The 19,574-nt window shown below is 44.7% G+C and overlaps 1 protein-coding gene across 3 annotated transcripts; it reads left to right on the top strand.

Moving 5' to 3' along the window:
* The first annotated feature begins 436 nt into the window (after positions 1 to 436).
* Positions 437 to 18,589, top strand: LOC119660367 (zinc finger protein 260-like). Of its 3 annotated transcripts, XM_038068878.1 has the most exons (9): positions 437 to 677; positions 737 to 931; positions 984 to 1,136; positions 4,833 to 4,913; positions 5,160 to 5,457; positions 5,513 to 5,596; positions 5,660 to 6,253; positions 18,148 to 18,294; positions 18,348 to 18,589. In XM_038068878.1, exons 1-9 carry the CDS (start codon positions 519 to 521, stop codon positions 18,452 to 18,454), a joined length of 1,818 nt encoding a protein of 605 aa, XP_037924806.1. In that variant the 5' UTR covers positions 437 to 518; the 3' UTR covers positions 18,455 to 18,589. The 3 variants fall into 3 exon arrangements, with proteins under 3 accessions (XP_037924806.1, XP_037924805.1, XP_037924804.1); XM_038068877.1 differs by having other exon boundaries at positions 4,833 to 5,451; XM_038068876.1 differs by having other exon boundaries at positions 4,833 to 5,457.
* Positions 18,590 to 19,574: the final 985 nt, after the last annotated feature.

Below are 19,574 nucleotides of genomic sequence, written 5' to 3'. Positions count from 1 at the left end.
GAATTTCCGTTTCTGTATTTCTCTGAGTTGGATTGTGTGCAGCGCCCATATTTATCACCAGTAATACCGGATGGCTTTGTGTCGTGACTGCATATCGGATACCAATCGACTCAGTTGTGAATGAGTACCTGAGTCAAATCAGGGTAATAATCTCGGGCGGGCGCAATGCTGACCACATTGCATCCTATCGCGTATTGTATTGTATCGTTACGGTATTGAATGAAATGCTCTAACACGCTTCAAGATTACTTAGCGATTTCGATGTGTTTCCCGCTGATCAAACTTTGCCATTCACAGTGAATGTCGTCTGTATTGCTTTCGTTTTCTAACGGAGTTTAGTTCTTATTAGTGAGCTTGTTTGCAGCGGTTCGTTCTTGTCGCCGGCCAAAATCTGTTTGACATACAGCTGTTTGATTGACTTAAGGGTCTTGTCACCTCTCCAGAAAACATCCCGTCTAACAGGAGCAGTCGTTGGTAGTTTATGTTTCCTAGATTAGCAGACGAATAATCCCATTGTAATGTCTAAAGACGTTGATGTGGACTTGTTGACTACCTGCCGTACATGCCTAGAAGTCAACGTCGAACGTAAAGGATATATGGCCTTGTTTACACCCACAAATTCTTTGAAGGTGGCTCCAAACAATGTTCTTGTGGAGTTAGACTCTTTCCAATTGGGGGTAAGTACGATATCAACTTCAGAATTCGTTCTTTCTACAGGTTATTCCGCATTTATCAGATAACCAGAGATGATGGTCTCCCACAACAAATCTGCTCGAAATGCCGTGAAGCATTCTCATCTATCAATCAGTTTAGGAAGCAATGCGTGGAAGTGCAGAAGAAGTTAGTAACATACTTTACCCGGGTCGACCTTAAGCCTAGGTCAAATGAGGAAGATTCACTCGAATCCCTGACCGTCAAGTCGGAGGAGACTGTAAGTCGTTACTCTCTGCTCTTATTATTATATTAACTAAGCTTCTTCAAAGGATCCTGATACAAAGAAGAAGTTGGAAAACAAGAACGAGGAAGAGTGTATTTACGAAATATATGAGCATGAACTGGTTGAGGTTGAAAGTTTAGATGGAACGATTAAGTTAGAAGAGCCCAATGAATCGATTCAAATATGTGAAAGGGAGGAGGTGAGTAATTTGGCTTTATTAAGTTCTGTTAGTGACAATGTTCTGTGCTAAATATAATCGAAAGGAAGCTTCCATTTAGGGATGGTTCACTATAAAAAAATTGAATAAGAAGAAACAGTCATCATCCAGCCGCCGTTATGTACGGATCGTGATATTTTTTCTTTTGCTTAATCTTGACCCGCGCAATGCTGACCACATTGCCTCCTGCAGGGTGGTGTACCGTTACATTCTTGAATGAAGTGCTCTAACACACTTCAAGGCCCTGATCCAATTGTATTGTTGCGCCAACGATTATAATTATTTTCCGAGTTGTCCCAACCTCGGCAGATGTCGGATTTTATCTAATACTAGCACTAAATTCCAAGCATTCAGGTTCAGTACTGGTTTTGATGGATGACCTTACATACAGCCTGTTCGTTTATAGCACCGGTGCCATAACAGTGCAGCCAGAAATGAGATGCTCGAACGTTTCTAACGCCGAAATACACATTCTGGACTGGGCGTTCTCCACCTGTTTTTTATAAGTTCGGGTCGCGACCACGCCGTCCTGAATGGCACACATCCGTCTCAGCACACAGCAATCGGTTTGACAAATGCAAATCGGCAAATGGCTGCCAAAGACAATTCACGTGTTTACCGTGCATTGTCTTCGACTTCCATTTATTGATCCGCTCTTGGTCTGACTTCACTCCACTCAGAGGATAGAAAGATTGATCCTTCAAATTAAGTGGAGTTAGTCCACAGTCTGTCTTACAGACAGCCGCATGCAAGGAACTCGTTTGCTCCTTGCTGTAAAAGTAAGCGCGTAGTTAGTCGACTTGGCGATGATGTTGTCCCGCCACGTTAATCAAGCCCCTACCTCCGATGTCACGAGGCAGGTTCATTGCTCCACGGTCGAGTTTGGATGATGCATTGGACATAGTAGTCCCTGTTCGCCCCTGGGCGTTTTCCAGATCAGTTTTCGTCCGTTCGAATACGTTCTTCTTCTTTTTCTCCAGCCTTTGTCCCGTTCACAAGCGGAGTCGGCTCGTCGTGATCGGTTACGCCATTTGGCTTTATCGAATGCCTGATCTGGGTGCAATCTTGAGGCTTTTAAATCCCCATCCAGCGTATCAGGCCACCGTTGTTTTTGGTCGTTTACCATCGACTTCGATGTTCAGACCAATCTTGGCAAGTGAATTCTCGTTAGCACGAATTGCGTGACCATACCATTGAAGGCGCCTCTCTCGCAACTTTTCCACGATCGATGCAGTGGTACTTTCTTGCCAGTCAGATGGTGTTCTCCCTTCCTGAATAACCCGATTAAAGAATTCACTGAGCCACAGTGTTGGGTCTCAGCTCTTCGCTTTTCAGAGCTCAGATGCGATGTCGTCAGGTCCTGCGGCTTTCCCCGATTTCATTCGTTTTATTGCCTCCTCGACTTCAGTTGCGCTGACAGTTAAGTCTCTGTGGGTTAACGTGAGCACCCGTCCAGTGGACTTAATCTCACGGTCTTCTTAAGACACGGATTGATTTTGTGACCACAATCAGAGCCCCGATGAGACAAGCAACAGCGGTACCAGTCTATACCAAGTGCATGGCTTAGCATTCATACTGGTGGATGCAAGACATACCTAAATCTCTACCGAACTATGGAGTAGGGCACCCGTGTTGAAACGCAACACCACGCCGAGGCCCGAAGGTCTCTTCTCGCTTGAGCATAACCACAGCCACCATGAAACTCCCACTAGGGGGCCTACCGCAAATAACCGAGCTGTACTCACATACAACGGGAGTTCACCCGAAGTATGAGAGTCCAGGAGCTATCCCGGTTCCCATGGTACCGGTATACCCCTGGTAAGGTTTCGTGGCCAATCACCCCTTCAGATGAGTCCCCGTGTATTTGCTGATCGCCCTAATTAGGCCTTTGGAGCATTCGCCTACTGCATTACGGCCGGCAAACCAAAGTGAGTATAGCGTCTTCCGGTGCCACCACTATGAAGGTTCCTCGGCCACTTGGTTTTGGTTTGGCCGACAGGGTTGCCACTCCGTCTTCCTCACCGCCACCTCCGAGCACCAGTTGCACTGACAGGTGGAACTGGTCCAAATGTCGGCAATGATTGTGGAAGTGGGGGTTGAGCAAATTCTTCAGTTGAAATCTGCTCGAAGTATTCTCGCCACATATCCGTTGCGGTTCGACGGTTGTCATTAACGCAACAGAAGTGTTCGATATCCTGTGTACGTTCGTTACGGCTTTTAGCAAGTCGATACAGATCTCTCTCACCATCCCAAATGTCCAGTTCGTAAAGATTTTTGTAATGATTCGTTCGGGTGACAGCGACCAATTTCTTTGCTTTCCGGTTGGCATTTTTATAGATTTGCCAATTAGCAGGTGTTTTATCGTCGAGAAATTTGTGGTAGACGCGTTTCTTTTCACGGACTTTCATTTCAACATCATCATTCCAAAGCCAAGTATCTCGGTTGATGTACCACTTACCCGGCTTGGTGACCCCGAGGGTTGCAGAGGCCGCTTTGTGGATCGTGTCTTTCATTTGGTTGCCAACAACCAACTTGAGTGCCAATACCATATTGAGTGTGTGGGTTACCAAAATAGAGAAGTTTATAGCAATTTTTACTGCGTTTGCGTTCAATGTCGCAGCTTTTGGCACCAGACCATCGGGTTTCTTGCAGAGCGCAGATATCAATGCGCCTTTTCCGAAGGGCTCTTGCGAGTTCCTCCGTATTTCCAGTTAGATTACCAACATTGAGCGTGCAGACACGTATTTGTTTTGTTCGGACTAACTTGCTTACGTCCTGGCGCCGTCCATGCGCCAAGAACCCTTGTCCATTTCTCGACAGGACCGGGGCCCGTCTTGCCGCGTCGATTGAGGTGGCTTGGGACCAGCATACTATGTTAATAGCATGGCGGAGTTGCCAACGAGATAGTGATCCGAGTCTATATTGGCACCCTTATATGTTCTGACATTCATCAAGGCTGAGAGGTGGCGGCATTCGATCAACACGTAGTCAATTTAGTGGTGGTCAAAAAGTGGCCCTGTCTGGAGACGTGCTTGTGGACAGCTTTCCGCGTAAACCAGGTACTTCCAACAATCATTCCATGTCACACTGCTAATTGGATATTCCGCAATTCGTTATTATTTGTATTTTAATGTAAGCTATGAGAGCGAACGTAATGCCTGAATAGGGGCTCCGTCCCTACTTGGCTGTTAAAATCTCCAAGTATGATTTTGATATCAGATCTGGGACATGTTTCGAGGGTTCGTTCTACTGCTTCGTAAAAGTATCCTTCTCCGACACTGCAGTCTCCTCTGCAGGGGCGTGACCGTTAATGAGGCTTATATTTCTAAATTAGCCTCGCAAGCGCAGAGTGCATAGCCGTTCGCTTATGTTTTCAAAGCCGATAACAGCAGGTTTCATTTTTTGGCTCACGTTTAGGTTTACTTCGTTAGACTGTCGCGAATTCCCTTGTTCGTTGTGTCATTTTTAGATCCGGTGCGGATCCACCCATCGGTATAACGTTGATTTTGTACAAATGACACATGGGGGATAAAAGCGCATTCTCAAGCCTAGCTAGCGCAGAGGCGTGCTTTATTATTTTCAGGCTAACCTTCACGGTCACTAAGCCAATGTCTTTTACGTTTTCACGTTTCAAGCCTATATATTACAACAATTTTTATTTATTTATATAATTTTCAGTCTGTGACGGGAAATCTCCAGGAATCAGAGGATACTTCAATGGATGAATTCATAATTATACCGACAGAAGAAGACACAACGGTAAACGAAATCCCAAATTATATAGAAGTCATTGAAAATTCAACGCCCGAAAAAATAGTTACTCATTTAATTACCAACACTAGCTCATCAAATACTCTAATATGCTGTTTTTGCAACAAAAGTTTCGAGTCATCATCAAGTCTCGAATCCCATTTAGAATCGTGTTTGCCGAAAAATCGATCATTTGTTTGCCCGATCTGTAATCGTAAGTTCAATAACGCTTCAAATCGAAATTCACATTTGCAGTCACATAATGAGCTTGATACGCATAGATGTGATATTTGCAACCAAGGATTTAAGAGCAAAATTTACGTAGCGAAACACAAACGGGCAGTACATGAGACTGGCAAACATGAATGTTCGGTTTGTTGTAAAACATTTACGAATACGATGAAGTATAACTATCACATGCGCTCTCATAATCCTATAAAGAAATACAAATGCACGTACTGCGATAGGTCGTTTATGCAACTTCACCATTTGACGAATCATGAAAGGACACATACTGGATTGCGTCCATTTCTGTGTAACATTTGCGGTAAAAGTAGGTCAAATAATTGGATGGTCGATCTTTTACGACACTAACATATATTTTATAGATTTTAAACAGGAATCGAACTTCAAGATACATTTACGGGTGCATAGTGGTGAACGACCGTATGAGTGCGATATTTGTGGCAAAAGTAAGAACCCTATTGTATAGTTTATAAGCATTAAATTGAGGTTTGCTTTCTTTTCTCTTCCAGATTTTGTTCAAAGAACTGCATTCGTCATGCATATGCGGCATCACAACAATATTCGTCCATATCAGTGTGAAATCTGCGGTAAAAACTTTATTCAAAAGTCAACATTAACTGCTCACCAACGGACTCATACCGGTGAAAGGCCTTATAAATGTGATTTATGCGACAAAGCGTTCGTTCAATCGCATCAATTGAAATATCATAAGTATTCGTCACATAATGGTCGGTCCGGACCAAATAAAAAACAAAAAATTAGGACAGAAGGATCATCAACAAAAGAATCTAGCATGGAAAATCATTCTGCTGAATCTTTAGAATCGTCTGATGACCAACAAAGTCTCAATCAACATTTATATGTTTGCCAAATTTGCTCGAGAAGCTTTAAGCTGCCATCGTCTTTAACATCTCATTTAAAATGCCATTCGGAGGAGAGGAAGCATGTTTGTAAGATGTGCGGTAATACATTCAAACGCGCTGAACATTTGCGAATCCATGTGAATGGGGTACACTTAAAAAAGAAGCCGTATGCATGTAATTTATGTGACAAGACGTTTTCCCAAATTGGTGATCGAAATATTCACATGAAAAGTCATACAGGTAAGAAATTTTACTTTCAATATTGTTTTTTAAGGTTTTGTTGTTGCCTGTCTGTCCGTCTTTCATACGCACTTTTCGCAGAAACGATTGCACCGATTGACAAAAAATTTGGTGGGAAGTTAGTTAGTTAGTTTAGTTAACTGGGGGGGAGCCGCAGCTCCAAGCACTCAGGCCATTATTAGGCCGATTGTACTATCCCCCTAAGTTGCCTATTCAATAGCTTCCCGCCTACGGTGTTCGCAGGCTTTAGCGAATCTGAGAACATTCTCAAGAGGCAGAGAGTGTGCGGATTCCTCATTGAAGAAAACCTTGCCAAGGTGTCTTCGTCTGAGATTTGAGGATGCCGGGCAGCTGCATAAAAAGTGCAGGGCCGTCTCCTCCTCCTCCTCACATTGGCTGCACATAGCCGAAACCACTACCCCAATCTTTTCCATAAGGTAGTTTAAGGGGCAGTGTCCCGTCAAAAGCCCTACTAGGGTTTTCATGTCCCACTTCTTAAGGGACAACAAAAATGCCGCTCTAGTGGCCCTAGGCTCCTTCACAAGGATTTTCGCTTGCCGGCAAGAGTCCAAATTTCTCCATTGGGTTGCGTGAATCCTTGCAATTTCACCCTTCAGAGTAGACCTGACAGTAGATGGTCGGATTCCAAGAGGTGGTTCTGGCCCCACCATTGTGGATCCAGACCCTCGGCGAGCCAATCTGTCAGCCTCCTCATTACCGGCGATGTTAGAGTGCCCCGGCACCCACATCAGGAATGTTTCGTTCAGTCGGCCAAGCTTCAGCAGCACGTGATGACAACTCCACACCAACTGGGTTGATATGTTGTTGCCATTTAGTGCTGATAATGCCGCCCGACTGTCGAAACAGATACGAATGGTGCGACCCCTCCATTTTTGTCGCAGACATTCTTCTGCTGCCAATGAAATGGCATATATCTCCGCCTGGAATATGGTCGTCATTTTTCCGAGAGGTCGGACCAGTTCTATAATCGGATTCTCCGAGAACACACCTGCACCCGATCCATCCTCCGTGACTGACCCGTCGGTGAAGATTATTAGGTCTGTAATCTGAAAAGACTCATGGCCACTTGTCGACCATTCTTCTCTTTCGGTGATTACGACACTGTATGTCTTTTCAAAGACGAATCTGGAAACCATATGATTGGTCAGCATCAGGGCTACCGGATGTTTTTCAAGGAATTTCCAGATAGACGCATGCCCGTTGGATTGGCTGCCTTTCCACGCCCCAATGGTATCGAATCTATATGCGTCGTTGGCCGCTTTCCGTTTCACCTCCAAGTGAATGGGGGGTAAATTTAGGATAGCTTCAAGTGCCGCAGTCGGCGTAGTACTCCAGTAATACTTAGTGCTCCAGTAATACTTAGGCAACCAAGTCTCTGAATCTGCGTTAGCAGCTTTCTGCTGTTAGCAAAGTTTAGTCTTGGCCACCAGACGATGCATGCATACATCAAAATGGGTTTTATTATGGATGTATACATCCAGTATTTCCGTTTAGGTGAAAGTCCCCAGGTCTTACCTATCGCATTCCTACAGCACCAGAGCAATCTGCAGGATTTCTGATATTGTTCCTGGATATGATGCTTCCACGTTAACTTGGAGTCGAAATGTACTGCTAAGTACTTGACTATTTGTGCCAGCTGAATTTCCGCCCCTGCTAAGGTGGGTATCGTATAGCTGCCCCACCTGACGTTCCTAGTGAACATAACTAGTCCAGCCTTTCTAGCGTTCACCGTGAGTCCATTGCGGAGACACCAGCTGTGGATTACATGCAGAGTTGCATTCAAGCGGTCACATACTGTGTCCGCAAACTTGCCGGTAATTATTACGGGTAGGTCGTCCGCAAATGCTTGCGCGAAGACTTTTTTGTCCTCCAGGAGCCACAGCAGGGTATCTATCACCAAGAGCCATAACAGTGGAGAGAGAACCCCTCCCTGTGGGCAGCTCCTGAGACATCCTGCTTCAATAGACTTCTGGCCGACCGATATGTGGATTTTTCTACACTCTAGCATGTGAAATATTCAACTGATTAGCAGCGGTTCGATTCCATGCTGTCTTGCCGCATCACAAATTGCCGCAAATGAGGCATAATTGAAGGCACCTTCGATGTCCATGAATGCGCCTAAGGCGTATTCTTTTTCGGACATCGCCTTTTTAAATTTTGCCGTAAGTTCATGGAGTGCTGTCTCCGTGGATTTGCCTTTCTGGTAGGCGTGTTGCCTATGGTGAAGTGGCCACTTAGGAATGTGTGTATCCCTTATGAACCGATCTACTAGTCTTTCTAGTCCTTTTAGCAGAAAGGACGTTAGGCTGATCGGTCGAAAGCTTTTTGCGTCTGTATAGGTGGGTTTTCCTGGTTTGGCAATGAACAACACCTTCACATCCCGCCATTTAATTGGAATATAAGCATGTGCTAGACATGCACGATATATATTCCGAATGTGTAGACCCAGAGCATCCATTCCTTCTATTACTAGCGCAGGGATGATGCCATCCGGACCTGCAGACTTGTATCTATGGAACGAGTTAAATGCCCATTTCACTCGGTCCAGTGATACTACTTTGCATGTCAGATTCCAGTCTCTCGGTTGAGGGCTGTTGGCCCCGAGATTAGATTTTGGATGCTGCCTGGGAAGTGTACTTCAAGCAAATGATTTGCCGTTTCATCATCGCTTTCTGTGTACTTCCCATTCTGTACACGTGCATAACCCAGTTTCTGGCTACGTTCTTTGACCAGAATCCGCTTCAGCTTTGAGGTTGCCTCAAGAGAGTTAGTTTCCTCGCAAAAGCGTCTCCAAGATGATTATTTACCTGATTCACCCTTCAGAGCACGATTAAGGAACATCCTTGTCCTTCTCCTCTGTTTTGCCAAATCCGAGTTCCACCATGGTGTTTTACCCTTCTTTGGCATCTTGAGTGGGCAGCTTTCTTCGAAAGCTTCTCTCATGCTAGTTGTGATCATCTGGGTTGCCTTCTCAATTCCAGCAATGGATTTGATGCGCTTCCCAGGGATCGTGACTCGGGCGCTCAATTCTGTTTGATACATTACCCAATCTGTCTTTCTGGGATTCCGAAATGGAGCGGGTGGAGGTGGATCCATGCCCATAACGAAGTCAATGTGTCTGCGATCCGAGAATGTGATATCGTTTGATACTCTCCACTCTCCGACCAGAGCGGCGATGTCAGGAGATGCCACCGTGATGTCAATGACCTCTCGCCTGATCACGTTGAACAAAGTGGGTTCAATACCCAAATTAAGGATTTGCAAATCGGTTCCTACTAGATACTCCAGTACTCTCGATCCTCTTGCATTGATGTTCGAACTTCCCCAGCATATGTGGTGAGCGTTGACATCACATCCTGCTATTACCCCCATGCCTCTACTTTTGGCATATTGGATAGCTCTGATGAATGTTCCACTGGGAACGTCTTCTGCGTCGTAGGGGAAATATGCAGAGCACCATAGTATCTCTTTATCTCCCTGTTGACTTTTTACGGTTAGCTTAGCCGATGTGGTGTCGCCATCACATAGGTCGTTAACCAGGTTTGCCTGGAAGTCTTTGGAGACTACCATGCAGGTGCGGGGTCGATCGCTTCCATTGGCATACAATAGGTCAGCATGTTGGAAGTTTAGGCCCCTGACTGCCCCACCAACCAATTTGGTGGGAAAGTGGGAACTGTGAACACCCCATGCAGTAAGTTACATCGTTCTATGTGCAATATAAGGGGGGTCCCTATATATGCAAAAGGAGGTATACATTTTTTTCACCAAATATAGTCAGGCGGGGTGTCAAATGAAAGGTCTAGATTAGTACTTTCCGAATCAGCTCTTAGTTTTAAAGTTGATTGCGAATCGGGGGAGCGAGGAGGATATAAAAGGGTTACTTAAATTAAGGGACCCTTTTCAGAAACTCTTCTTCTTTTTCTTCAGTCTTTGTCTCGTTCACAAGCGGGGTCGGCTCGTCGTGATCGGTTTCGCCATTTGACTCTATTGAATGCCTCATCTGGGTGCAATCTCGAGGCTTTTATCAGGTGTACTCCTAATTAATTTCCGGTTTTTTTTTCGAGAGATGGCATTCTATGTTTTGTGTCGCTGTTGGTCACACATACGTGTCATTTTATTTAGTTGTTGTCGAGTGTCTAAACTGCGTTGACGTTTCCCCAAAAAGTTCCTCCAACAAGTTTCTATTGCGCGCCAAATATGTCGACGTACGTACCGAATTTCGAGGATATGCGCCATGCATTGCTTTTCATGTTCAATCAAGGAAAAAAAGTGTCCGAGAGCCACTGTGCACTTGTGGAAGTTTATGGTGGTGCATTAACACTTCGAACGTGTGAAACATGGTTTCGACAATTTAAAAATGGAGATTTCGACCTGAACGACGCCCTACTCTCTGGCAAGCGAAAATCGTTTGGTTACGCCGAATTGCAGGCATTATTGGATGAAGACAATACGCAAACGCAACGACAGCTTGCAGATACGTTAGAAGTTCAACAGCAAGCAATTTCGAAACGTCTGCGAGCCATGGGAAAAATTCAGAAGTGTGAAAAGTGGGTAGCGCATGAACTGAACGAGAGACAAATGGAGAACCGAAAAGTGACGTGTGAAATGCTGCTTCAACGGTATAAAAGAAAGTCTTTTCTCCATCGAATTGTTACGGGCGACGAAAAGTGGATTGCCTTGGAGAACCCTAAACGCAACAAATCGTGGGTGAGTTCAGGTGAAGCATCGACATCGACGGCACGACCAAATCGTTACGGTCGGAAGGTCATGCTGTGTGTGTGGTGGGACCAGACCGGTGTGATCTACTTTGAACGCGAAACTGTGAACGCCGTTCGCTACAAACAACAAATGAAAGATTTAAGCCGAGCGATTGCGGAGAACCGACCAGAATATCGAGAAAGACAGAAAAAGTTGATTTTGTTCGCTGGAAAAAATCAAGTGGGAGGTGCTTAACCTTTCTCACAATTTTTCCACGATCGGTGCAACCCCATAACGATCGCGGATACCCTCATTTCGGATGTGATCAAAATGTGTCAAGCCACTAGTCCAACGCAATATCTTCGTCTCCATTAGCGCAAGACGCCGTTCATTCGCTTTTATAGTTAGCCAACACTCAGAATCATAGACAACATTGCGTCCTGTCGCCCTCTATGGTTCTGAGTGTTGTTTCAGAAACTATATAAGAATAATAATCATTGGCGAAACAATCCAATTGCATCACGGCCTTGAAGTGTGTTAGAGCACTTCATTCAAGACCGTAACGGTACTCTACAGGATTATAGTACCCTGTAGGAGGCAATGTGGCCAGCATTGCGCTCGCCCTTATTACCCTGATTTGAATCAGGTACTTATTCACAGCTGAGCTACAAACTCCACTGCCACCAGTGAGATTCGAAACACGACCTTCCGTACGACAGCCTTGTGCTCTATCCACTCAGCTATCCAGACACTTTCAGAAACTATTCACTAGAAAAATATGAAAAAAAAATCATGATGATGCTTTATATAACATCTAGGCTACCTATCTAGCTATCCTCCATAGCGATATCTGCTAAAATAAAGTTAATAATAGCATATTAATATATTTTTAAAATTTGCTGCGAATCCCCCCTCCTTAAGTTCATCCTAGACCCGTCAAATTTTACACTAATATAGGCTTTAACATGGAGCAGCTTACTGGTGTGGAGCATGGACGAATCATCGTTAATTAGCTCTCGCCTCCACACTACCCCATCTCCAGGTGATATTGGCTTTCAGTGATAAACCCGACTCCTTTTCCTCCCTTTTCCTCGAAGCCTCATCCCCGGAAACTAAAGGCTGTAATCTGGACACTAAGACGTTCATGGGCCTGCCGTCGACGTCAAGCCTAAAGAAGTACTCTCCCAAGTTCAACACTTCACATGGACCCTCATATGGTAGTTGCAAGGACTTCCGGGAAGTATCCACGCGAACCAAGACGTGTGTGCAGACATCCAAGTTCTTAGGGATGATAACCCTCGTCGAAGAATGACGGGATGGCGGGGTAATTTTAATCTTGCCACGGTGTCCCGGAAAACGCAAAAGCTCAGTGGTGGAAAGGGCTAACCTAGTGTCGAACATAGGATCACTGAGGAGTCCCGACGGAGCTGGCGACAAACTCTTCACGATGGACTTTAAGTAAGCCAAGTAAACCGAAAGGCAGGACTTCCGACCATGAAGAGTCGTCGTTTGCCATCATAGCAGCCGTTAAAGTCATATGCCAGCGTTCCATCATCCCATTGGATTGCGGATGGTACGCAGTCGTCCGGTAGCATTTGAAGCCCAGGAGTTTGACCAACTCGGAGAACAGGGTAGACTCGAACTGCATTCCCTGGTCAGTAATGACTTCGGCCGGAACTCCAACGCGTGGGATCCATTCACGACAAAGTGCCTCAGCGCAATGTGCCACTATGTGAGCATATCGATGATTGTGAGGCAATACTTGAAGCCATGCGAATCTTGCAACGGGCCAATAATGTCCAAGTGGATCATGTGAAAACGCTTTGTAGACCGAGGGAATGAGCTTACCTCTTTCTGTACATGCTTGGTGACTTTAAACTTCTGGCACGCGATGCACTGTCTGGCCCAACCTTATTCATTGTTGGCCAGAAATATTTATTAGTGACAAGCCGATTCGTTGTCCGAATGCTTTGGTGCGCAATATCGTGTACTGCATGGAATACTTCCTTGCGAAAAGCGGCCGGAATATATGGCCTAGTTCCCTTTTCAGAGATCTCGCAGACTATTTCGGCGGTTGGTTCGGGAAACTACCAAAATTTGTATTTGGAGTTGTCCTTGAGGCTCTCCAGCACTGTCTATGGCTCGGCGATTGCCGAAAAATCGACCGTGGCAGGGATTTTAACCTCTGAAACGTGTGACAAATCGTTTGTAACTACATTACCCTTGCTGTATGTCCGAAGTAAACTGGCTTATGAAGCTCACGTGCCGGAGTTGGCGAGGGGACGCTTTGTTGGGCATCTGCTTAAAAGCGAAGGTAAGAGGCGTGTGGTCCGTGAACACTGTGAACGGTCCGTCTTCTAGGGAGTATCAGAAATACTTTATTGCCATGTACGCGTACCTACTGCGATGTCTGAGGCATCGACGAATACGGCTAGGAGTGCAACTGTTTGAGGAAATGACAGGAGTGTAGCGTCAGTCTTTAGTCTTGGGTTCAGACAAGAAGGCATTGAGGATCGCTTGATGTTGTGCGGCTTTGAGCAAGAAACGACGGTAGAAGTTTAACAAGCTCAAAAACCTTCACAGATCCTTTACTGTTTTAGGTTGCGGGAAGTCTGCGATGGCCTGAACCTTGTCTGGATCCCTCAAGGAAAATCATGTGGCCTAAAAATTTCACCTGCTGTTGAAGAAATTTGCATTTTTCAACGTTAAGCCCAAGATCGACCTCAAGGGGATGTTGAAAAATGCATTTGAGATGTTCCAAATGCTCAGACTCTGAACAAAAGGTGATTAAAACATCATCCAAGTACACGGAACAAAAGTTAAGGTTTCGCAGGACAGATTGCAACCTCTGAAAAGTTTACGCCGCATTGCACAGACAAAAAGGCATCGGTGTGAACTCGAAGAGTTCGAAGGGCGTGCATATTGGCGTTTTCGGAATGTATTCTGGAGCTACAGGGATTTGATGGTCCCTTTTCAGAGGTGTGCAAAGTCGTGGATGAGTGGTATGGGATAGCGGTCTGGAATGGTCTGAGCATTCAGACGTCTGTAATCGCCACATGGGCTCCATTCGCCGTTGGACTTTAGGACTATGTGTAGTGAAGAAGAGCAGCAGCTGTTTGATGGTCTGCAAATATCCTCCTTTAAAAATGTTCGAATTTTTTCTCAGCAACAACGAGCTTCAGGGGTGGTAATACGCATCTTCGAGAAGCTAGGGGAGCCAGTAGTGGGGATGTGGTGTGATGTACATCATGCTTAGATGGCTGCGAGAGACTAGTTTTGATAGTTGTGCTGCGCGCGAATGCGAGGGTCGACTACTTCTTCAAAAATGATCGAAAGACTGACAGTAAAACAGGTGGCAAGTTTACCTGAAGACCTGAGCGAAGTTACGGGATCTATAAGAGACTTATTCTGCAGATCCACTAGCAATCCAAAGTGCCCTAGAAAGTCTGCCTCTAATATGGGACTACTGATATCCGCTACAACGAAACGCCATGAGAACGTTAGTCGAAATTTCAGACTTACGTCTACTTGCCTGTAGCCGTAAGTGTATATGATTGAAGAATTTGCCGCCGCTAGTTTGAGTTGTTGCAGGATCAGTTTGTGATTCCGCGATATCGGGAGAACTGAGACGTCGGCGCCTGTGTCGATCAGGTAACCGCGCTTACTCAAGGGGTCGAATATTGCTAAGCGGCGTGGAACTGTGTTTTGGATAGCCGCCGCCAACGAGTTCAGTTTTTGAAGCCGTGAACGTATTTGTTTTGTTGGCAAAGATGCATTGGTACCAGCAAATTCCTCGCTGAGGTCCCCGACGTATAACTACCCGATCACCCATTTCGGGTGACGGACCGCGAACGAGTTCGGGACCTAGTTTAGAGACGGTAGCCGCGAGGGCTGCCACCTCGGCAGGGCTCAGCAGTTTGGCTCGTGGCTTCGCACGACACTTCACTGACCACGGTGCGCGCATGCATTTCATGAATTTTATCAGCAGTGTTCGCCAACACCCCCAATGATCCGGAGTCCGCACAGACTAAGATGGTCTGGGTGCATTTCGGGGAGCGCCAGCTCCATCGACAAGTGACATAGCTGTAAAATACTGTAAAACTTACCCACATTATCATTGCTTATTACGTACTATTTTCTCCCATATACTGTACATTCATATGTACCTAAAAGTACCAAAAGGCCTACTAAGCATATTTAAGTTTTGTATAAATTAGGAAACATGAATTTAGAAATATATAGTTTCTCAGAATTATCAAAGCTGAACAGGACGTGTTTAAATGTTGTGGAGTTTAAGCAATTGCTGCTCCCAAAATCGGTTGGCCTGGAGTTTGGCACTTTAGCTACTCCGACTTTGCATAAACTCGCATAAAGAGAAGGCAAGATAAAGAGGCTAGGATCGGAGGGAGCACAAATACGACTCTTGGGAACTATCATTGGACTGGTAACATCACACAGCTTTACTGACTCACCGACAGTCGCTTTATGAGAGTGCCCTTTAATTTCGAGTAGGAACACACTTTCGGCTCCTACTCTTTATGGGAGCAAGTTGCTTTTCATTTGTTCCAGTCCGACATCAAATGAATGCGGACTTAGGACTTCTCAATTCCTAAACAGAAATTGTATAAAAGGGAGCATCTAACACCTGCGAGCGGCTTTCCTGGGCAGAGGTGAATCAGCGTCTTCATCAATCTTTTATTTATATGCAAACAAAAAATTGAAAACAAGGTGGAAATCAGCGCTTCAGATACAAAAGGTTTTATGATTTTTTTATGTGACCATTTTTGGGTCCTCCATAAAGTCCGTAGTGTATTCGTACTGTTCGACTATTCATTTTAATGGGATGCTGACATTCTAGATACACGTGGTGCCTTAGGCTATAGTAAATTTACGGGAAAAAGGCAACTTGGAACTACTAAAACTTGCCAGTAAGATGTTCTATACATTTCATAGCGTATGTTAGGGAAAGTTTTATTATTTTAGAATGAACTTAAGGGGGGTTGCGTTCGATTTCCAGAAAAAAAAATAGTAACATATTACTATTAACTCTATTGTAGAGGATACCTAAAGAGATTATTCCGGATTTGCTGATAGTTTCCCTTGATTAAAGTGACACCAACAAACTTAAATTCATCGAAGAAAAATGCTCACCCCTGATTTGCATGTATGAAGAGAAGTTCAACAACAACAGGGTTATTCACTGCATGCGTGTGGGTTCACATTTTCAACCTTTCCAGCATGACAGATTGCCTTGGAAGATATTTTCCCATTTTTTTGACTAAAAGTATCTAATTTAAACAAATACGTATTTCGGGGACCAACTGACACCTTCTTCAGTGCTTTATCTTCTGAAAAATTTTGCCCCATTTGGGTTTTTATAGCTGTTCTAATTAGGTTTTTATTCTTCTCCTAGTTCTTCCTAAAAGCTCTACCAAGGTGGAAACCTTTTTTCGGGGCGAATTTTTGAGATGCGGAGACTCTCATAGGAATCTACTCTCCTAACGTCGTACACCTACTTCAAGATATTGGCGTTGTCCAAAGACATTTGTTGTCCCTGCTCTATTATATGTCTGGCATCCGCGGACCTTATGTAAGGGTTATTCTTATTTTTAGCAGATGCGGCCTTCTTTAAGGGTTCTAACACCCTGGTGCGGACTAGCCGTTTTGTTTGCCCTACGTAAATCTTGTTGTAGTCCTGGCAGGAGATCTTATAAATGCCGTTTTTTCCGTAATCCCTTTTTTGTCCTTGACTGATGTAACCGAGTCCTAAGCAGATATCTTCTGCTGGTCGAGGTGGCCCGGAATCCACGTTTAGGTAGCCGCCTTTTGATGTTCTGCGTCCGACTCGAGTAGGTTAGTGTTATCCATTGCCTAGATCTGTGTTCACTTCCTGGTAGAATGTTGAACATTGCTGTCTTAAGGCTTGGCGTAGTTTCTTTTTGATCCGATTTTCGATGAGGTTTCTGTTGTATCCGTTTTTCTTGGCTGTTTCCAGGATATAATTCATTTCTTTATTTCTTCGCCCCTCATTGAGCGGTGTTGTGACCATCCTGTAAATCATAAAGTTGTAAGCCGCCATCTTATGGTGGAAATCGTGGTTTGAGCTGTATGTGATATTTTGTTGTGTCTGAGTCGGTCTTCTGTAGATGTCAAATTCAAAATCCCCTCTTTCCCGAATTATTTTTAAGTCTAGGAATGGTATCTACCCTTCCTTTTCGATCTCTATGGGAAAATCGATGTTCCTGTGTGCCCGGTTGCTTTCCAGCATATTTCGTGTTACTGAGTGTAATCGTTTTTAAGTAAAGGTCGTGTTTTCTAGAGAGCAGAATACAGGGGTCAGCCACTGTACTCCGCATTCACAAAGTCAGCTTCTTTAAATTCAATGGAAGACCTACACCTAAATTGAATTCCAATCGACATTCCTTCTGTAGATTTTTACTCCGGGAGACGTTGTAATCACTTTGGTTTGCCGGCCGTGATTCAGTAGGCGAATGCTCCAAAGGCTTAATCAGGGCGATCAGACCCGAGTCTGCACGGGGACTCATCTGAAGTGGCAAATTGGTCACGAAACTTTACCAGGGGTATACTGGTACCATGGGAACCGGGAAAGCTCCTGGACTCACATACTTCGGGTGAACTCTTGTTGTATGTGAGGACAGCTCGGTTATTTGCGGTTGGCCCCCCTAGTGGGAGTTTCATGGTGGTTGTGGTTATGCTCAAGCGAGAAGAGACCTTCGGGCCTCGACGTGGTGTTGCGTATCAACACGGGTGCCGTACTCCATAGTTCGGTAGAGATTTAGGTAATTCTTGCATCCACCAGTATGAATGCTAAGCCATGCACTTGGTATAGACTGGTACCGTTGTTGCTTGTCTCAGCGGGGCTCTGATTGTGGTCACAAAATCAATCCGTGTCCTAAGAGGACCGTAGGATTAAGTCTCACGACAGGTGCCTACGTAAAACACCATGGGCTTCACTGTAGATTTTTACTTAAATGAGTAGTTCTTCCAATCAGATGTCAAACAAAGAAAATTATGTTATTGTTCCGCTTTGTTTTTCCCTATTCCTTAGAGCTTACACAGCAATATGATTCTATTTCTTTATGGCAGCCATGGAATAGCTTCAATTCATGTTAGCGTTTGATACTTTGGTAATCATTGTTTTATAATAATTACAGGTGATAAACCGCATGCGTGTAGGTACTGCAATAAAAGATTCAAATTGCAAAAATCTCTTCGAGCACATGAGCGGATACATACGGGTGAAAAGCCATTTGTCTGTGAAATTTGTGAGATGGGTTTCATTTCATACAATGCCCTCGCAAGTAAGTTTGTGTTTGAAAACTGTAAATATTAATCCTTACCTTCATCGTTCCAGTTCATATCATGAAACATACGGAGGAGGAAAAGAAATTCATTAAAGAGAAGACGTTGCAAGAGATGCAAGATTGGATTAGTAAAAACAGTAATGAAACGAAGAGCTAAAAAGAACTTTATCAGGAGAATTGCACGATTATTGTAATACCTTGAAGAGAATCCTGTGTGATTATTAGTCATTGTGAATCCAGAGCTAGGGTGGGTAGTAATAAATGAAATTTTGACGTACGCAAATTTGTTTTCAAAGAATACGTAAGCATTTATTAGGATTATCATTTCTTCGCCTTTCTAATCAGCTTTTGTTCCGTTCAGGAGCGGGTTCGTGGGGTCCTGATCGACTTCGCCATTTCACTCGGTCATACTCCTGATTTGGATGGTGTCGAGAGGTTTTCAAATCACTAGTGTATCAAACCATCGTTGTTTTGGTCGAACCATCGATTTCCATGTTCAGAACAATGTTAGCAATTGTCGCTGCAAATGGTATACCATCAAAAATAGTGAGTAAAAAGTGATTGCTTTTTTTTCAACGGATGGTATTGACACAGTTTCGGAACCTTCTAGAGGTCTAAAAAAATTGAAGATCGAAGATGGGGTAGGCTGCCTCAGCCAGCATATTTACCTGACCCGTACCGGCAGAGTTCTACTTGTTTCGCTCTTGAATGGTAGGTATCAGTGGCCGCTCACAGGAGCTCAATTAGCACTGTGGTGCGCCGTTTTGAAGTCACAAACTCCTAAGACTGTGACTGCTGTTATGAGAGCAAGGTCGCAGAGTCCAGCCGGCTCAGATATTCAGAACCAGCTCATAGCATCCACGGAGGAAAGCAGCTCTCTCATCCTGCGGCTAGAAAACTCTCTGGGGTACCCATAGATTGGTTTATCCAGTGTCCGTAGCCCCACTCTAGCTAGAGCTGGGCAATCACATAGGAAGTGCCTGAGGGTTTCCTCCTTTTGTCCGCAGCTTCATCAATGCGAATTGTAGGGTACGCCGAGCCTGACGGTATGGTCCTCTATGGGCCAGTGCCCCCTACAGACCGCCGTAATCTTGTATGCATTTGTAAGCGTCTGGTACAGCAGCTCTCGTGATCGGGTTTTGTTATAAGCGAGCCAAATATTGACTATTGGCTTGGCACAGGTGGTGAGCCTTCGACATTTGAGGTCCGCAGCTGCTAAGTAGTGCGAATAGATTCTGCCCTACCCGCTAAAGGACTGCCAAGAGCAGAGCCTCGCC

Source organism: Hermetia illucens, chromosome 6 (genome assembly GCF_905115235.1).
Source record: "Hermetia illucens chromosome 6, iHerIll2.2.curated.20191125, whole genome shotgun sequence".
Taxonomy (NCBI): Eukaryota; Metazoa; Arthropoda; class Insecta; order Diptera; family Stratiomyidae; genus Hermetia; species Hermetia illucens.
Note: the sequence above shows the minus strand (reverse complement) of the source record. Positions and strands in the feature narration are given on the sequence as shown.

Bases quoted from the DNA above. Each gene is read 5' to 3' on its own strand.
- LOC119660367 (XM_038068876.1), top strand. From the start codon at position 519: ATGTCTAAAGACGTTGATGTGGACTTGTTGACTACCTGCCGTACATGC. The intron at 932-983 runs GTAAGTCGTTAC...GCTTCTTCAAAG, and splicing joins CCGTCAAGTCGGAGGAGACT to GATCCTGATACAAAGAAGAA. The intron at 1,137-4,832 runs GTGAGTAATTTG...TATAATTTTCAG, and splicing joins AAATATGTGAAAGGGAGGAG to TCTGTGACGGGAAATCTCCA.